The sequence below is a fragment of the Harpia harpyja genome, chromosome 5 (genome assembly GCF_026419915.1).
Source record: "Harpia harpyja isolate bHarHar1 chromosome 5, bHarHar1 primary haplotype, whole genome shotgun sequence".
In the NCBI taxonomy this organism is placed as follows: Eukaryota; Metazoa; Chordata; class Aves; order Accipitriformes; family Accipitridae; genus Harpia; species Harpia harpyja.
In genome coordinates, this window is record NC_068944.1 from 16,404,500 (window position 1) to 16,423,135 (window position 18,636).

Sequence of the window (18,636 nt, forward strand, 5' to 3'; positions counted from 1 at the left end):
CTACTATATTCAAAACACTCATGCTAATTTAGCAGCAGACTGAAAGTTCTTATTTTCTTATTCATTAGGTTGTTAAGGTCTTGGAGGTCAAGAGAAGGTTGGGTACCTTGTCCCTGACAAGTGAACTGCCAAGGGGATGAGGAATATAGAGATGCGAGCGGGTAAGATGACTAGAAATTTGCTCAGTTACTGTCATAATTTCAAGAGATTTCATGTATTCACCTAGAATGTTTTGATCCCATCAATCAGTGATGTCAATAAATCATTTACTTTTACAGAGAACTGTCAGGAAAATTCTGAACAATTCTCAGTAATTTCTTCGCAACTCTAGGCAGCAGCAGTGCATGTCTGTCACACATCTAATGAGCTCTGGGCTGAAATAGCTGGAACTTGGATAGTTTTCTGGGCATATTGCAAAACCCTGTGGATTTGGGAGGAAGAAGGAAGGGCACAGAGCTTACTAGGGATATTTTGCTGCCTTCCTGGCTGCTAGACGTAATCCCATGTTTGTGGGACAGGCATGGTTCAGCACAGGCAATTGAACTCATCTTGGTTTTTGACAGGCTGCGTTTGTGTATTTGTTTGCTTGCTGCTGTTGTGATTGTAAATATATTACAAAGGATCTGGAGATGGAGAGAGATTCATTTTTTTGTGTGGTAGAAAAGCAAAGGGGAAAAATTTGAAACTGAAGGCTCCACATTTGTTGACAATTAGATAGAAAGAGATCTGTCAATTGCCACGTTTTCTGGAAATGAAAAAAAGTCAGAAATATGCTAACTGCTTAAGTGTTCTCTGAAGCATTTGTGATGGCAAGTACCTCATGTTAAATGGATGACTATTTTTGTTCTTACATCTACTGCCTTTCAGTAGTACTATTTAGAAAGCACACTTGAGTTAATTTACCTTTCTGTGAATACATCATTTGTGTGAGTCAAAATAATACTGTTCACCTGTGCCGAGGTTATCTATTGTATGTATGTATATATGAAAAAAATGTATCAATTGATATACAACACTTCTTATAGATGTTTGTAACTTCTTAAAGCCTCATAAACAAAACAGTCTGTTATACTATATATGCATTGTTGATTTAAGAGTTGTACTGCAGACTATTATAATCAGCTTTGTAATGGTTACTAAGCTGGGATTCTGAATGAGTTCGCAATAGTTTAATGAATCACTAGTGCAATCAGGGCCAACTCCAGGCTTTGGCAGAAGAGGCAGTTGCCTAGGCAGCAAACCGGAATGGACAGAAAAACATCCATAGCTTAATTATCTTCCCCTAGCTATGCTATATGTCTGGGAAGTCACTCTGGTTGGCTAATGTTGCCAGAAAGGGCAGGGTGTATAGGCTAGGAGTTACTGCTGTGTGAAACAGGGGCAGGAGAAAAGAGGCACTAAGTGTGATGTCAGATTCTGCCATCCCATTTCAGCTCTTCTTCTTCTCCCTATGTCTTCTTTTACAGCTGAAGGACCAGACTTACCTCCCCACGCTTAGAGTGGCAAAATTCATTTTTGTCTGTGTTACTGAGAGGTCTCGAGCTGGTTCCAAAAGCAGTTATGTTAGCAGAACAGAAAGCAATTCAATTGCCATTATAAGAACCTATTTATATGACCTTTATAAATGTCCATTGTGTTTTTCCACTTTTCTAGATGAATGAATGCCATAAAAAAAAGTCTGGTGTGATGAAAAATTCATAGAGTTTAAGACCTTTGAATTTTTCCTGATAGTATCTATTATCAAATTTGACAAAATCTTTTGAGAGGCACATCTGGTCTTAATTAAAGACTTCAAATTACAGAGAATCCATCATATTCTTTGCAAAGCTCTTCCAGTCTTGATTACAACCACTGTTAATAATGTACAACTTATACATCATTAAAGTTTGAGCTTCAGGTTCCAGCTATTTGATCATTTCATACCTCTTGCTGTTAATTTATGAACCCTCCAGTGTGACCTCTCTGTGTAGTGATCTATAGACTGATCAACTTGCATCCTAACTTTATTCTCCCAAATTTAAATAGAGTCATCTCTTTAACATGGGTCAGCTGTGAACCATCCACTGCCCTGAAGTAATATTCAGGCTAGTTTTTAATGTCTCAGCTTAGATCCCAGAAGGAACAGCTTCATTAATAGAGCATGTTACCTATTCCAGTGAGCTAAGCTTGTTACAACTAGCTTGGGTACCTGTGTGCAGAGCTACACTGTGTTATGTAGCCATAACCAGTCTCTCTGGCAGCATTTACAAGTTAAAAATAATGACAACAAAGGTACTCGGAATAACAGAGTACAGATGGCGAAGATACTTTAAAAGAAACCTGTAGGCCAAAATACATTAGCAGGAAAACCATAATAAAAGTGGAATCTTCCCAAAATTTAGCCTTTGAAAGATCTAGGTTAAATCCAAAAGAATTTAATACAAACCCCATATTCTAGGCTGAGAGAGAACACAAGTCGCTGTGCTGTCTATAATCCAGCCTAAGTCAATCACAACTTACTGATATATTGTTATGACCTTAATATTTCTGCACCGCTTTCCTCACATGAATTAAAGGAGGCCAGTGGCAATCTACTTAACATTTAGCAAAGTAAATGTTAAAATTAACCAGTAACTGCAAGTGCTTGGGAATGTATTTTTTACAATAACATTGAAAAATATTTGCAGCAATGAGCTCTTACTTGAAGAGGCTTGATAGCCTATACTTTCAACATTTTTACATGGCTAACTCTCAAATTGTTAAGGCTTACTTAGATGATTAAAAATAGTTGGCATTCTAGACCTCTCCCCCTGCAGAACAAAATGTCAGAATTAAGTGTGGAAGGATTCAACCAGCTTTATAAAGTCTGTTTACCTTAAAGTACTCTCCAAAGAAGTGGTTTTTACTACTCCCCACCTCCAGACATATATTGTTGCCTTATGCCAGGTGAACTAAACTGAAGGAAATATCTAGCTGGAAACTAATCTTTATTTTGTCAGGTGAAACTTTTGCAAAATCAGTCCCCTTACCTGGTTCATCACAGCTGTATCGTCCTTGAAAAAGGAGGGGATGGGAATAGGCAACCAGATAGGACAAGAGTGGTAGATCACTCCTTTCCAAGGAGCCCTCATTAATGTTAAACTAGTTGTAGAACCACACCTTTCCATTAAGTAGTACTTCTTAGTCATTTTATTAAATCTAATAGGACTGTGCAAAGTAAGATATCCCACTAAGTTGGATGAATGTGGCCTTTATTGACAGCAAATCACTTAGGATGTTTAGGTAGAATGGGTTAAGTATTATGTAAATTCAGAGTACTGTGCTGCAAACTGAGATACTCCATTTTAACCTGAGAACTTGCCTGCTTCCCTGTGATAATGAGTGAAATAATACATGTTACTCCAGCCCACACTCCTTTTAATGCAGTACGCTTTGTTGAAATAAGTACAATGTTTGAATTCCTTGTGATGTAAATCACCTTAATATCTGTCTTAAATATTGTTTGGTTTATAAAAAGCAAAACCAGGAGATACTATTAATCACTGCTGCCAACCTGAGCATACCCATATGGGTTGTAATCTGTAGCTTTCCAGTTTTCTAATGCTTCTAAAGCTGCTAAATATAAGCCTGTACATTAGTATAATGAATAGAACTACAAAAAATATGCTTAGTTAAGATTTGTAGTTGTACTCTTTCACTGTAATGTCTAATTTAGTATCTCCTTAATCATATAATTTGGAGACAATGGTGTAGACCATAACAGTTTTTATTTTCAGTCTTATGATTTAATTGCTACCTCTGTAGGTTCTGCTTGTCCAGTAAGAACATTTTTCATATATATTCCTCACGGGCTGGACAATATATTTAAAAATCTCTTTAAGCTAATTCTAATTTATGGTTACTAGCAAATAAGAATACTGTATTAATAACGGCTGGCGGAAGGTCACCAGTGATGGGGTACTGGGATTTAGGCCCAGATCCAAAGCTTATGAAGTCAATAGAAAGGCATGCACTTCACTGAAATCACAACAGCGAGTTTATGTTAGGATTACAAAGCTACAGCTGAAATACCTCTGCGAAAATGAAAAAAAACATGGGATTTGTTATACTGGAATCAAAGGATAGGTATGCCTCCACTCATTGATTCTTCATGTGTGACCTTTATTTGCAGTCCAAGGGTAAAACCCTGTTTATAGCAATATTATATAAAGCTTATCTACCTCACGAGATCATGATGTTAGGTTCTTCTCTGGCCCAAACTATAGCATGTATTTGATCACGCATATGTCTGGTGAATGTTACCATATCCTGGTGCAAAATTTAACGCCTGGTGAGCTTAGTGTCAAGTTTTTTTGGTGGTTTGTTTTTGTGGTTTTTTTGGGGGGGTGGGGGAGTTTAATGTCAAGATTTTCTTAGACTGCCAAGACACCAGGGCAAGGAAAAGAAGACTCCTTCCTCTTCCACTTTTTTGTTTTTATCTTCTGAATAATTTGCCAACAGATTGTATTTAATACGGCAACATCTAGGGACAGGTTGCACAATAGCCAAAATACAATCAGCAAGCCTTGAGTACTTAAATGCTTCCATAAATACAACATTTGTAGCATTAATCTGCTTTCTCCAATTGGTGATGAGTTTCCATGGTGAAAAATGTTCACCACTGTAGATCTGCACAGATGTAATTCCAATGAATTTGATTTCCTAAGAATTTGGCACTGCGCCGTTCCAACCAACTGCTGAGAATCTTCCCGAGGTCCCACTGCTGTACACAATGTCATCCCTGACTTTTTTAAAGTACTTCCACTGAAGATTCTTTGATAAAAACACTGCCAAAGTACAAATAGTCCCATTTGCTTCATACGCAGTGTCTGAGATAGTCATGAATGGACTCAAAATTACCCCTGTATGCAGCTGGCATTTTTAAGGTGCAGTTTCACGATCTACTTAAGCTGGCCTAAAACCGTGCCGCCCTGTTGTGTCTGCACAAGCAATTATACGGCAATGAGACTGCCGACTGCTCCGACACAAAGGGGCTGGCAGGAGCACGCAGCTGGGACGGAGAAAAAGTGCAGTGCTGCGGCTTTTGGCAGTTGCTCCATCCTACGTCTCTCTGCTGACAGCGAAACCAGGCACTCCAGTCTTGCAGTGTTGGAGAACTCCACTAAAAAGAAGAGTCTTTGTAATATGGGAAAAAAATGTCACTTCCTTTCCTACTTTGCTTGCGCAGTGTGATAAACTTAATCAAGTTAATTTTTAGTTTTATTAAACCCAGGATATTCTTGCTTGCTTGTTTGTGTTTTGCTGCCGTTGTTTTTAAGTAGTTAACATTCCTAAGTTTAAAAAAATCTTAAATAAAAATAATAATTAAAAAAATAAAAATAAACATTTTAAAAAAACCAAAACAGTAAGAACAGTATCACCACATGCTGTTTTGCTCTTTTCTGCTAACTCTACAACACAGTTCCCTTGTATTGACTCAGCCCCCAAAAGGTAGGAACTTAAATATCAACTGTTTACATACTTTTTGTTTCACCCCCCTTATTTGTCAAATGTTCATCAGCAACATCAGATTTCTCCCTCCAAAACTAGTTGACTAGCTAACAGTGTGGGGTTTGCTTGTGTTCCTGTCAGGTGGGGTTTCAGGTGTATTTCAAAAATTCACAATGAATTAGATCTGCGAGTGGATTTACATTAAGAAAATTGTATCTTTCAGGCCACAGTTAGGTTTAGTCATGAAATAAGCACTGAGGCCTGCCAATATGGAGAGATTTCTGAGTGGTCAAGAACTCTCCCCCAAACTTGTGATGCCTCTGCAATAAAACCTGTCCTTTAAACTTAGTTTATGTACGTTTGCTACTTGAGGAGTCAGGCAGAAGTTTCAAGACGCCACCGTTACCGAACACCTAGTTACCTCAGTCCAGATCCTACCTAAATACCCGGCTCTTTTTGTGTATGTGGATCAATGTCTCATATTTGACAGCAGCATCTCGTTCATTTATTAACTTTTGAATTATTATCCTCTTTGACACTGGCAAATATTTTGTTGCAGTCCAGCTGATTATCCTACTTTTCACTTCCATCTGTTAGCACTTGGCCTGTACTCAAGCAGGATAACGCTGCTAGCATTTTCAAGATCATTCAGATGGCTGATTGTGGTATCAATGCAGAATGCTATCCCTGAAGCGGTACACCAGAGAGTATCACCAACAATGACCCATGATTTCTTATACTAAGAACTTGAAGTGACAGTGAGCTCACTTTCCCATGAGCCAAAACTCATTTTCTTGGTAGATATTTTACAGCATCTTTTTCCTTCTGATAGCCTCTCAGCCTTGCTTTTCAGCTATTCATAGTTATGAAGAATATTTGAAAATGTAACAATATAATGCAATTTGTTGCCAGATGGTCAGTGTTTCTACAAATAAAAATGTAAATGGTAACTTTTAATAGCCACTTTCACAATTAACAGTTGTTCTGAAAGTGACCTTGATTTTACTGACCACTCTTTAAACAGCATTATGCTATTGAGTAAGGCGGAATGCCAATGCAATTCAGGCTCATTTTATGCAGAAGAATTGGTTACAACCCAGGGTCACTATTTCTAATTACCTTAATCCAACTCCCTTCAAGTTTGCTTCACTTAATTGTTTCTCCTGGATACCAGCTGAATCCATGTTTTTTTGTTTGTTTTTCAGTTGTAGTAGAGTAACTATGGGTCTCTGCTGAGTACTGAAAATTACCAGTAGAAAAATAATTGAATACTAGTTCTACCACTACTGGCATTTGGGAGGGGTGGGGGTGGGAGGTGTTAAAGCAAAATGACTTGAAAATGGCAGAAAGTAAGTAGTCTATACTAGTTGAAAACATACATGGTTAAAGATGCTCTTGCTTTGCAATTGGCTTAGCAGAAGATCAGCCTTAAGTATTCTGCCAGTGCATCTTTGATAATGTGAAAGAGCTTCCACAGAAAAAGCGGAATGCCTTACAAATGCCTTTACTGCCTTATAAATAAGACCTTATCAAAATGGTATCATTTCTGAATATATGGGGGCAGTCAATAATTCATTTTTGTGCTTCTCCACAGATATAGCATTGCAACTGAACACTGTAAATGTAATGATCTCGCCACAGGTCCCAGAGAGTGAGAAGGGCTCTTGGGAGAGCTTTACTCTTGCTTTTAACCTAACACAAGTCCTTCACATGTTCTGCTTATTCAGAATTGCCTGAGAATTTATGGGAGAAGTCATTCTCTGAGACTTCAATATGTTCCAGAACGGGTCAGCCTTGGAAGAAATGTAATGGGTACAATGCAGGGTGCAATGGGAATAGAGGGGAAAAAGATCTGGGAGGTGTTCATTTGTAGGGTATTCCACTCAGTTTCTACCGGCTTAAAGAGGAACGTGGCCTCTATTGTTGTTTTACATTTTCTTTTGCTCTCCTGCTGGAATAACTTCCCCAGTAGCACGAACAGGCAGAATTTTAACAGATTCAAGGTCAGGGAATTATGTGCTGATCTTTGGTCATTATGGAAATTTCTTCTGATGGGAAGATATGTTCCAGGCAATAATCAGTATTTTTCCCTCTTAAGCCAAGTCCACAGGGCACATCTGAAAGATTAGGATGGTTCCAGACATAGTTCATCATTGATGGAAATGTGCATGATTTAATAATTTAATCCTTCTAAGGTGCTCTCCATAGCACAAAGAAACAGATTCAGTATCCATAATGTATGGCCTTTATATATTCATATATTCATTTCAAGATAGCTATGCATTGAGTAGCTTAAGAAATACTTAAATATGCAACTGTATTTTCTAAGATATCGGGGGGGGGGGGAAGTTAAGAAGAATACAGGCTATGCCTGAGAAAAAGTGGCGACTTACGCCATCAGGATGATTAAACCCCACGTCCTTTGAGGTACAGTTTACAAACATAGTAAACGGTAACACACATCCGAAACCTCACACCCTTTCTTTTCCTAGGGCGCACTTACTACCGAAGAACAGCTTGCTGTCGCATCAGGCAGGTTACAAAACCAGGCTCCGAAAGTCATCACCGGCAATCCAAACCGCGATTCAGAACCAGGAATGCCGTTACGCCTCTTGAATTTCGTGGGCGGACCACAGGCAGCAGGCGGGCTAGCCAGCATTTTCTACGGGCCCTCCACCGCACCGCCGGCCGTGAAACGAGTTGAGGGGATGAGGTTTTTACACCTCATCACGGTTTTATATTTTACTTCAGAAGCCTTCAGCCGAGGCTGAAAGAGAACGGGTTTAACGCATCGCATAAAATAAAAGTGCCTGCGCAGGGAGGTAGTTCTGAAGAGCGGGACCGCTCCGACAAGCCGATGCGGCGTTATCCCCGTGGTTTCGGAGATACGGGCACTGTCAGGGATTTATTCCGCGCTCACAAAGTTGCTCCCACAGGAGGGAGGGCTCCGGCCCGGCCCTACCCGGCCCCATCCTGCCTGCCGGCCGGCCCCCCGGGCCGCCGCCGTGCCCTGCCCTGCCATCGCTCCGCCTGGGAGCCGCCGGCCGGCCGGCCGGCCACGGAGGGGACCCCCCGCCGCAGCTTTATCTTCCCGGCAGCCCCTCTCGCACCCCGCTCCCCGCACCGGGACCCTCCCTCGCCGCCCCTCACCGCGCTCTCGGGGCGGCAGCCGCCCGGGCGGCGCGGCCCCGCCTCTCCCCGGCCCCGGCCCTGCCCCCGGGCGCACCCGCTCCGCTCCGCTCCGCCGGCAGCCCGCTGCCGAGGCGCAGGGGCGGCGGTGGCAGCCGCCGCCGGGAGCGGGGCTGGGCTCGGCGCTGGGAGCGGCGGGCAGCTCACGCAGTCGCAGGGAAGAGGAGCAGCCGGGAGCCCGCCCGCCGCCGGAGCAGGGCGCGGAGAATCGGCACATCCCGGTTCCGCCGGGGGCGGCTCCGCCAACACCCCCCCCCTCCCCTCCTCTCCCCTCCCCTCCCCGCGTCGCCTCCTCTCCCTTCCCCCTCCCCTCCCCTCCCCGCCCCTCCGGAGAGACATCCCTGCGAGTTTGCCTCGCTGCCCGCGCCCGCCGCCGCATCTCCCCCGCCATCGACTCTGGGGAGCCGCCGGCGGAGGTGCACGGACCCGAAGTTGCGGCCAGCCCGGGTGGAAAGTAGCGGCAACGCGGAAGGCGGGGCCGGAGCCGAGCACAGCCCGGCCCAGCAGAGCGGGGCCGGTGCAACCTCCCCCCCCCGCCTCGCCCTCGACCGGGGGCTAGCCCCGCGCCCCGACCGGCTCCGAGCGAGGCGTCCCCGCGGCAGCTGCCGGTAAGAGACCACCGCGGAGCCGCTGCGGTAAGAGACGGGGGGGAGCGGGGGGGGGGGGGGTTACACTCGGAGGCACCGGGCGTGAGGAGACGGAGGCTCCCGGGGGCGTGCGGGGCGCGAGCGCGCTCGCCGCCGAAACTTGTTCAAGTTGTGCGGCCCCGGGGGGGGGGGGCGGGGGGGCGCGGGAGGCGGCGGCGGGCGCCCTCTGCTGGCGGCGGGCGGCGCTGTCAGGCTTCGTCCCGCGGCTTGGCGGGGCTGGGGGGGCGCGGGGGGCGTCCGCCGTGGGTCGGTCCGTCTGTCTGTCTGCTTTCCCCCTTCGCGCCTTGGTTTCGGCGGCAGAGCCGCGCGTGTGGTGTGTAGGTACGTAGGTGACGAATATTGACGTCTGTCTGAGCTCCCCGTAGTTTCGGTGGCGTGTTTCAAATGTGTTTTCTGGGGTGGTTCCTGAGAGCGGAACGGGCAAATGCGCCCTGAGACCTGGTAGCCACGCGGGAGAAGGTGAGAAATAAAGGCAGCTTAAGTAGCCGATACGAATTTCTCTTTTGCCAAAGATAAATTCTGTGGAACTTTGAAAATGCTCCTTTTTTTTTTTTTTAATAAATTTCTGTGAAAGCAAAGGCGTACTGACTCATCTTTCGTAGGAAGTTAGCAGCACGTCGTTATCTTAAGTACTTTAACTCTGTTCTGACAGCTATATAGCTTCAGAGAACTTTTGTTTCTGTTTCCACAGAAAGAACCAACATGCAAAGTGGAAGGAAACCCGAAACTGCTCTTTTAACAAAAAAGTATTGGCTTTCTGCTTCTTTCACTTGTTTTCCTTTTGCTTCTTAATGGAAGGAGCGGGATTTTCTGAATCATTGAGGCAAAATTTGGGCGTCGCTGGCTGGAGATAAGATGAAAGAAGACTTGAAAATATATCGATACTCTGTGACTATTGATTCAGATGCACCTTTCACAAACAGAGGGGAATAGTGGTTAAAAGCACTACAGTTTCATCAAAAGAAGCTAATGGAGGAGCTATGTTGATTATTTTTTTTTATTAATTTTTTTTCCTTCCCGCTCTCCCATGAGTCCCAAAAGAGAAAGATGGAAAGAGCGTGTATGGAAATTGAGATAAGGGGAAGGCTGAAGACAGTAACTTTGGTTTTGAAGTCTGTTTTCCAAGTGCTGTAAATTCCCTATTTCATCGAATATAACACAATGTTCTGAATAAATTATATCATTTTGTGATCAGTGGAGTTTTTGTCAGCTCTAGAAGTGGAATTTGACCTGATTGAAAGCCTTTTTCTTTTTTTCAAGTCGAGTTTTTCAAGTTATCAAGAGAGTGTGTTTCAGTCTCTTACTGTGCATTGTCAACCTGTGTTTTATATGCATATCTCAGAGATTTTACTTTTTCCCTAATTTTAGTATTTATGCCGTGGTGTTGTGTTTGAGAAAAGTGTGAACAGACAAGGCACCTGACATTTAAGTTTTCGAGAGCTGTGTTATTTCAGTGTTGTAGCTCAGATCACAAGTAATCTGAGTATCTTTGAGAAAGCACAGTACACGCTAAGTTTTTTCTCCTAAAAATATGCCTTAAGATGTTCATTTCTGTACTAACTGGATCAAAGTTTGATACCTAAACATTGTGTTTTGTTAGGAAATGCATGCCTGGGGAAGAGGAGCTGCCTAATGGATCATGGCTCTGATGTTCATGGGGCATACTTTATTTCTAGCATTAATGATGTTTGCTGTCTTCACTTGTGAAGAATCTGTAAGCAATTACTCTGATTGGGTGACTTTCATAGAAAATGTAGATCAGTATGAAAAACAGCAACTTGAAGGTCTTAGTGCTGAGCAGAAGCTGAAAAAAACAGTTCTTCACCCCAGCTTGTATTTTGACGCTGAAGATATCCAGGCACTGAGGCAGAAGGCTCATACAAGCCATTCCCATCTATTTAGAGCCATCAGAAGTGCGGTGACAGTTATGCTGTCCAACCCATTGTACTACCTACCTCCACCCAAGCACGTTGATTTTGCTGCAAAGTGGAATGAGATTTATGGTAACAATCTGCCACCTCTAGCGTTTTATTGTTTGCTGTGCCCCGAAGATAAAGCTGCGTTTGACTTTGCCCTAGAATATATGGATAGAATGGCTGGCTACAAAAACTGGTTGGTTGAGAACGCACCTGGAGATGAAGTGCCACTCGGTCACTCCTTGACAGGGTTTGCCACTGCTTTTGACTTCTTGTATAATTCCCTGGGAAATGAGAGAAGGCAGAGGTACCTGGAGAAGATATGGTCTGTAAGCGAGGAAATGTATGAGTGCTCAAAGGTTCGTTCCTGGGGAAAACAGCTTCTCCATAATCACCAAGCAACCAATATGCTTGCTTTGCTTATTGGGGCTTTAGTAGCAGGGGCGGACAAAGGATCTCAGGCAAATATTTGGAAACACGCTGTTGTTGATGTGATGGAGAAAACAATGTTTCTGCTCAATCACGTTGTAGACGGGTCTCTGGATGAGGGAGTAGCCTATGGGAGTTACACAGCCAAGTCAGTAACCCAGTATGTTTTCCTGGCCCAGCGCCACTTTGGTATTAACAACTTGGAGAATAACTGGCTCAAAATGCACTTTTGGTTTTACTATGCCACCCTATTACCAGGCTTTCAGAGGACTGTGGGTGTAGCGGATTCTAATTACAACTGGTTTTACGGTCCTGAGAGCCAACTGGTTTTCTTGGATAAGTTTATCATGAAGAATGGAGCTGGCAACTGGCTGGCACAGCAGATTAGAAAACACAGGCCCAAGGATGGGCCAATGGTGCCATCCACTGCACAGAGGTGGAGCACGCTACACACTGAATTTTTATGGTATGCTGCCGAAATCATTCCTCAGCCGCCTCCTGACTACGGTACTGCTAAAATGCACGTGTTCCCTAACTGGGGGGTTGTTACTTACGGGGCTGGATTGCCCAACAGTCAGACAAACACCTTTGTGTCCTTTAAGTCTGGAAAACTCGGTGGACGTGCTGTCTACGATATTGTTCATTTTCAACCGTACGCCTGGATTGATGGGTGGAGAAGCTTCAATCCGGGACACGAACATCCTGACCAGAACTCTTTCACTTTTGCTCCCAATGGACAGGTGTTTGTGTCTGAGGCTCTCTATGGGCCTAAACTCAGCCACCTGAACAATGTCTTGGTCTTTGCTCCATCTCCTACGAGCCAGTGCAACCAGCCTTGGGAGGGACAGCTTGGTGAGTGTGCCCAGTGGCTGAAGTGGATTGGTGATGAAGTTGGAGACTCAACTGGAGAAATTATAACAGCCTCCCAGGCTGGAGACATGATGTTTGTGAGTGGTGAGGCAGTATCTGCTTACACATCAGCAATGAAACTGAAAAGTGTGTATCGCGTTTTGCTGCTCTTAAATTCTCAGACATTGTTAGTAGTAGACCATATCGAGAAGGAGGAAGACTCTCCTGTTAATTCTGTCAGTGCCTTTTTTCATAATCTTGACATTGATTTTAAATACATACCCTATAAATTTAAGAACAAATACAATGGAGCTATGATGGATGTGTGGGATGCCCACTACAAGATGTTTTGGTTTGATCATCATGGGAGTAGTCCTGTTGCTAGGATACAGGAGGCAGAACAAGCTGCTGAATTCAAAAAGCGGTGGACTCAGTTTGTGAATGTTACCTTTCCAGTGAAAAACACACTCACAAGGATTGCTTACCTTTTTTATGGACCGTATGTCAATGTTTCTAACTGTAGACTCATAGATAATGCAAAATCTGGATTTCAGATCTCGCTCAATGTCAACAACACTGAAAATACCATCTCCATTGTGACTGAATATCAGAATTTAAAGACAAGGTTCAATTACTTGGGATTTGGTGGGTTTGCCAAAGTAGTTCATGAAAACAAAGTGACCAAGTTTGGTCTAGGTACTGAATCTGTGAAAAAACAGATAAAAAATAATAGGGTGGTTTTCCCATTTGGGTTCAAAGTGAACATAATTGCAGGGTTAATTTTGGGTGTTAGTTTGGTCATACTGGCTTTTCAGTGGCGGTTTTACATATCCTTCGGTAAAATGTTGCGTTGGATCCTGATGCTGGTTGTCACACTGTGGCTTATTGAATTGGTGGATGTGTGGAGCATGTGTACTCAGCCCATCTGTGCAAAATGGAGCAGTGACATGACAAGGCTAGAACATGAGAAAGGCAATAAAGCCAAACAATTAGAAGAAAACCCTGTTGGTTTGCCAGATGTTATCATTGCTTCACTTCCCGTTTCTGGTGCAGAAATTTTAAAACAGCTGTTTTTCAATAGCAGTGACTTCTTATACATCAGGATACCTACGCCCTATCTCGAAATCCCTGAGACTGAATTTGAAATTGATTCCTTTGTAGATCTGTGTGAATGGAAGGTTTCTGATGTCCAGAATGGTCATTTTCGTCTTATCCAAGGGTGGCTTCAGTCTCTAGTTCGAGGCACAAAGTTACATTTACAAAACATTCATTTATATGAAGCCAGCAGAAGTAAAGTTGCTCAGCATTCTGCCATAAGCAAAGACAAAAAGAAAAGATCCAAAAAGAGAGAATCTCTGTCAGAGCAACGAAGCAGGACAAGAGGGAGTCAAGATAAAGATGCTGAATATATTAGGGAACTGAGAAGACATCTCGTCTATTATCCTAATGCACGGCCTGTGCTTAGTTTAAGTAGTGGGAGCTGGACATTAAAGCTTCCCTTCTTTCAGGAAATCCTGGGACCATCAATGAGAGCATTATATGTAGTAAGGGACCCACGGGCATGGATCTATTCAATGTTGTACAAAAATAAGCCAAGCCTTTACTCCTTGAAAAATGTTCCACAACACTTGGCTGCAATGTTTAAAGGGGAGGATGGTAAAGGAAAATGTAGTTTAAATGAAGGCTATGCCTTTGAATATGAATCATTAAGAAAAGAACTTTCTAATTCTAATTCAAATGCTGTTTCTGTGTTGTCCTATTTATGGCTAGCAAACACAGCAGCAGCACTGAGAATAAATGGGGACTTGCTGCCAACAAATTATCAGCTGGTCAAATTTGAAGATATTGTGAGCTTTCCTCAGAAGACGGCTGAAACAATTTTTGCCTTTCTTGGTATTCCTCTTCCTCCTGCTAGTTTAAACCAAATATTATTTGCCACCTCCACTGGTCTTTTCTATCTTCCTTATGAAGGGGAAATTTCACCAAGTAGCATTCATGCCTGGAAACAAGACATGCCCAATGAAGAGATTAGGCGGATTGAAGATATCTGTTGTTCTCTAATGGACCACTTAGGATACCCAAAGTTTATAGAATAAATGCTGCCGGTCAGCAGAAATTTGCACTAATGATCTCTTGACTCCCAATTTGTGGATAAATATTAGAGAAGTTTGTTTATTCTTGTAAAATGTGTATAGTCTGCTACTTTCAGAGAGATTATTTTAAGAAAAAGATAGTTGTTCCTGCAACTGTGGGGGTTTTTTTTGTTGGTTTGGTTTGGTTTGTTTTTTTTTTAAAAAAACCTTGTAACTACTTCTGCTGCCTTTCAAAAAAAGCTGTGTGAACCTTTGTAGAACTACCAGCTGGGGACTCTATAGCTCAGGGGATTACTAATAGAATATGGAGCTTTTCACCTCCATCTCACCAGTTTGACTCCAGCCCAAGTGTTTAGTTCCTGAAAGTACTTACCATCTGATGATTGTATGACGGCTTATATGAAATTAAACTGGTTAAACTGGCCTGGTTCCCAATGGTGATAATTAGCCCCCTTGGACAGGTTTATTGATGAATTCTATCTGTGTCTTACTGGTCACTACAGTGGTGCAAAATAAACAAAAGCTGAGATTTAAGGCTGTTCAGCATCCCTTCAGCGGGAGGAAACAGTCAGAACATTCGAGTGAATCTAGTTCCTTATTTACAGTCTCAGCAGACAGGCCCAGGACTGGAGTGGACATGGATATTGCATATCATTACAGGATATGGTTCCTTCAGCTCAGAGATGTGGCACTTAAATTGGGGTTTGTGCTTTGACGAAAGAGACTTCGTTCTCCGTGCCTGACAATGTGGTACCCTTTGTGAGCCTGAAGTAAACTCTCCGGAGAAAAATAAATGGGACAAAAAGGAACCAACAAGATCTCCCAAATGAGCAGTTCAATTTGGAGAAGATTTTGTGTAGTTTTGACCTGCCTCAACCTAACTTAATTCAGAAGGTTATTAACATCTTGGCTCCTTGCACTGCTTTATCCTGTACCTCTTGCCTAAGTGGTTCTGCAAGGATTTTCTCTTTTTGAGGGAGACTCTTCCATCCTTCTTTGTTGTAACACATTTCTCTGCTGATTCTTGTGCATAATTTCACTGAGACCAGTGCAATATTTGATGTCATTGTCAATGGCTTATTGTTGATGTCTGCATAAAATGGCGATCTGAGATTTAGAAGATGTTAAATAAATCTCCAGGTCTGTGTTGCTGAGGGATGTTTTGCTTTTCTGTATAATGAATTTCTGAAGGACAACCATTGCTAACCTGAGGTCGTCTTTCAGAGAGGGGAGAAATCTGAAAATCACCCCTCCCTCAGCCACATCACATTTGAGTGATGTTTCCTTGCAGTAAACTATTTCCAAAGTTGTCCGATTTGTATCATGATTGGTGTTTCTTCAACATGATGCTGTAATATGATAACGGTTTGGAAACAGGTAGGCTTGATAGGATAGATGTGTCTTTGTCACAGCTTATTTTCTTCTTGAGTCACACTCTTCATTTGCGCATGCCCATTAAGAAAAAAAAATCCCATTTCCCAATTTAACTTGCTCAGCATTCTTTGGAAATGCATGCATATTGTAAATGTCTGCAGATGTGTAAGTCAGATCACAGAGAGACATCTGTTTCCTTTACCATCTGTTTTTTGTTACAAATGGAATTGTCTTGGAATGCGCTTCAGTTGGTTTGTGGGAGCTGGTATCAGGGTTTTGGCTTATTATATTGAAATGTGCGTGTAATTACTGTTTATTTGGGTGGTAAGCATTAGACAATGTCAAAAGTGCAGTGAGTTTCTTTTTACAGATTACAGGTACCCTTGCTGATTTTTGATAAAAAGGAGTTCTTGCCTTTCCTTCCAATCTTACTATCATGTCCCTGTCTTACCCCGCTGTCTTGTCCCTCCCATACATACATCTCACATCCTTTGGATCACGTTGTGAGATCTTATTATGACCTAGATAAAAGTAGTTCTTTCTTGGCCAGTCATTAGTATGTCAAAATAGGCCTCTAGCAGGATAAAACTATTGATATTTTGCAGTCTCACTAACCATAACTTAGCTGTCATTTACTAGCAGTAGGTTTTTTTTCCCCCTGCAGTCCTAGGTTTCACCCCCGGCTATGTGGAATGCCATGTTAAAGAAAATATTAAACAAGTTAATATACACTGACATGTTAGTGAAACTTTGGTTTCCAAGTATCATTCTCTCAAATTGGCTTCTCTCTGAAGCCATTTTTGATCGTATGTTAAAAAAAAAAAGTATTGATGTCTGTACAGTCTGTACTTGCAGTCTGTACCTGACAGAATAAGTTTCAGCATTTGCCTTCTATTTCCAGGATTTACATTCTAGAATCAGAACAGATAAAAAGGATTTTCTCTGTCAGATGTTTTAGGGCAGCTGAAGGTAAGAATTAAGACTGACTGTGTATTTGTGGATGTAGAAAGAAACCTTTAAATCCCTTCCAGAAAGTGCCATATTGAATGCCACAATAGCCTATAAACCAACTTTTTGTTTGTTTTTGAGGAGTTAGAGTGGACAGAATTGTCTGTCAAGAGCATCATCTGTGCTATTTTTGGAATACAGGTTTTCCCATGCACTTACATTCATAATAGCGTCGTTGCTGTCATTAATTATATGCAAGATTTAGGAGCTATTTCTTTTCTGTACTGCACTTTCCTGTTTCAAAGAATGTGTAATCTATTATTCAGATTTCATTGCATTGTGTGTTCCTTACACAGGTGTAAAAAAGTGGAAGAGAACTCTGTTCTTTATTTTTAGATCTTGTTGTGAGGGCAAATGCATTATAATCGTTATGCTAAAAATATGTAAAAGGAAAAGCAGTGTCTTTGAAGACAGAGTAGGAATGCATAAGGTATGGCAAGTCTCCAATTTTCAATCAAATAATTGTTTTGTTGTGTTTTAGATGGTAAGTTACATGACCACTCAACCAAAGTTAGTACCAGACAGGAGATACCCCAGCTATGGAGTTGAATGACTTTGTGTTGAGATTGTGGCCTTCCACCTGTATGAATAGCAACCCAAGACACAGCAGAAAGCTGAATAAACATGCGTATGGTTGACAAGAATGCCCACTAAAAGATGCAGATCTGGGAGTTTGTAGAATAAATTTCAGTAGCACCATCCATAAAATGACAGTTGTGGTGTGAAGAAGCAGGAGTACTGTGGAGGCCTGCTGATAAAAAAAGTAAAAAATAATCTTGCTTTTCTTTATTAAAGAATAAATTCCAATTTTAAGTCTGTGCTGATCTTCAGTCAAATCGGTCATTAAATAGATTTTTTTTTTTTCTTATGTAAGTGTTCAGTTGAGACTAGTGGGGCTCTGTGTATGAAGAATATGAGTGCAATTCTATAATACGAAATGATTTTGTGGTTGTGCAGACTTACCCTCAAAATTCTCTTCTGTCACTAGCATCCAGAGGAAGAACGGTCACTGCATAGACACAGACATTAACCTCTGCTTTCTCCATATAGTAATGTTTAAGACTGCCAGTAGAATTTGGGAATTGTTAGACCTTTTTGAAAAGCATGTCTGGTTAGGTACATTGTATTGAAAAGTGTTCTGGCACTTTCAGTTACACTTTCATAAAGTTGCTCATGAAAATTAGTCTCAGTACTTTATCTCAACCTTGCTTCCTTTTTCTTCTCCCTGTGTTAAACTTTGATAATTATTTGTACTGTATTGTCGTTTGAACTGTCCAATTATAAGACAGCTAAGATTTTGACATATTTTAAAAAGGCAGGCTTTGTTTAAATGCTTATATCTCTGAATCATATTTGGAAGCCTAAGAAAAATAAACACCGAGGAAAACTTTTCAGTTATCTACTTACTTTGTAACTAAGTGACATTGGCCCTGGGGAGATGCACACTGGTCTTGGCGTTCAGAGTTCTATCAAATCGCATGAATCTATAGTCTCTGAGCATACCTAAATGCCTCTGTTGCTCCCAGTAGGCTTTGTCCAAGAGCAACGTCTGTGGAGATGTGCCTCAGTATCATGGTCAGATTGGTTCTTTTCACCCTCTTAGCACGCAGTTGGCATGCAGTCCTTGTCGGATTTATGTTTGAACAGTTAATTTGCCAGATC

General features: G+C 42.1%; 1 protein-coding gene and 1 long non-coding RNA gene across 3 annotated transcripts; both read left to right on the forward strand.

Annotated features, from left to right (window-relative positions):
* The first annotated feature begins 9,222 nt into the window (after positions 1-9,222).
* Positions 9,223-10,552, forward strand: LOC128141975 (uncharacterized). Of its 2 annotated transcripts, none has more exons than XR_008235237.1 (2): positions 9,223-9,293; positions 9,997-10,552. It is a non-coding gene; the product is annotated as an uncharacterized LOC128141975 (long non-coding RNA). The 2 variants fall into 2 exon arrangements; XR_008235238.1 differs by having other exon boundaries at positions 9,223-9,266.
* A 6-nt stretch (positions 10,553-10,558) lies between these two features.
* On the forward strand, positions 10,559-18,376 carry DSEL (dermatan sulfate epimerase like). Its single transcript, XM_052787470.1, has one exon. It carries the CDS (start codon positions 10,945-10,947, stop codon positions 14,593-14,595), a length of 3,651 nt encoding a protein of 1,216 aa, XP_052643430.1. The 5' UTR covers positions 10,559-10,944; the 3' UTR covers positions 14,596-18,376.
* Positions 18,377-18,636: the final 260 nt, after the last annotated feature.

What these genes read in the sequence shown, in the direction of transcription:
- DSEL (XM_052787470.1), top strand. Translation starts at nt 10,945, where the DNA reads ATGGCTCTGATGTTCATGGGGCATACTTTATTTCTAGCATTAATGATG.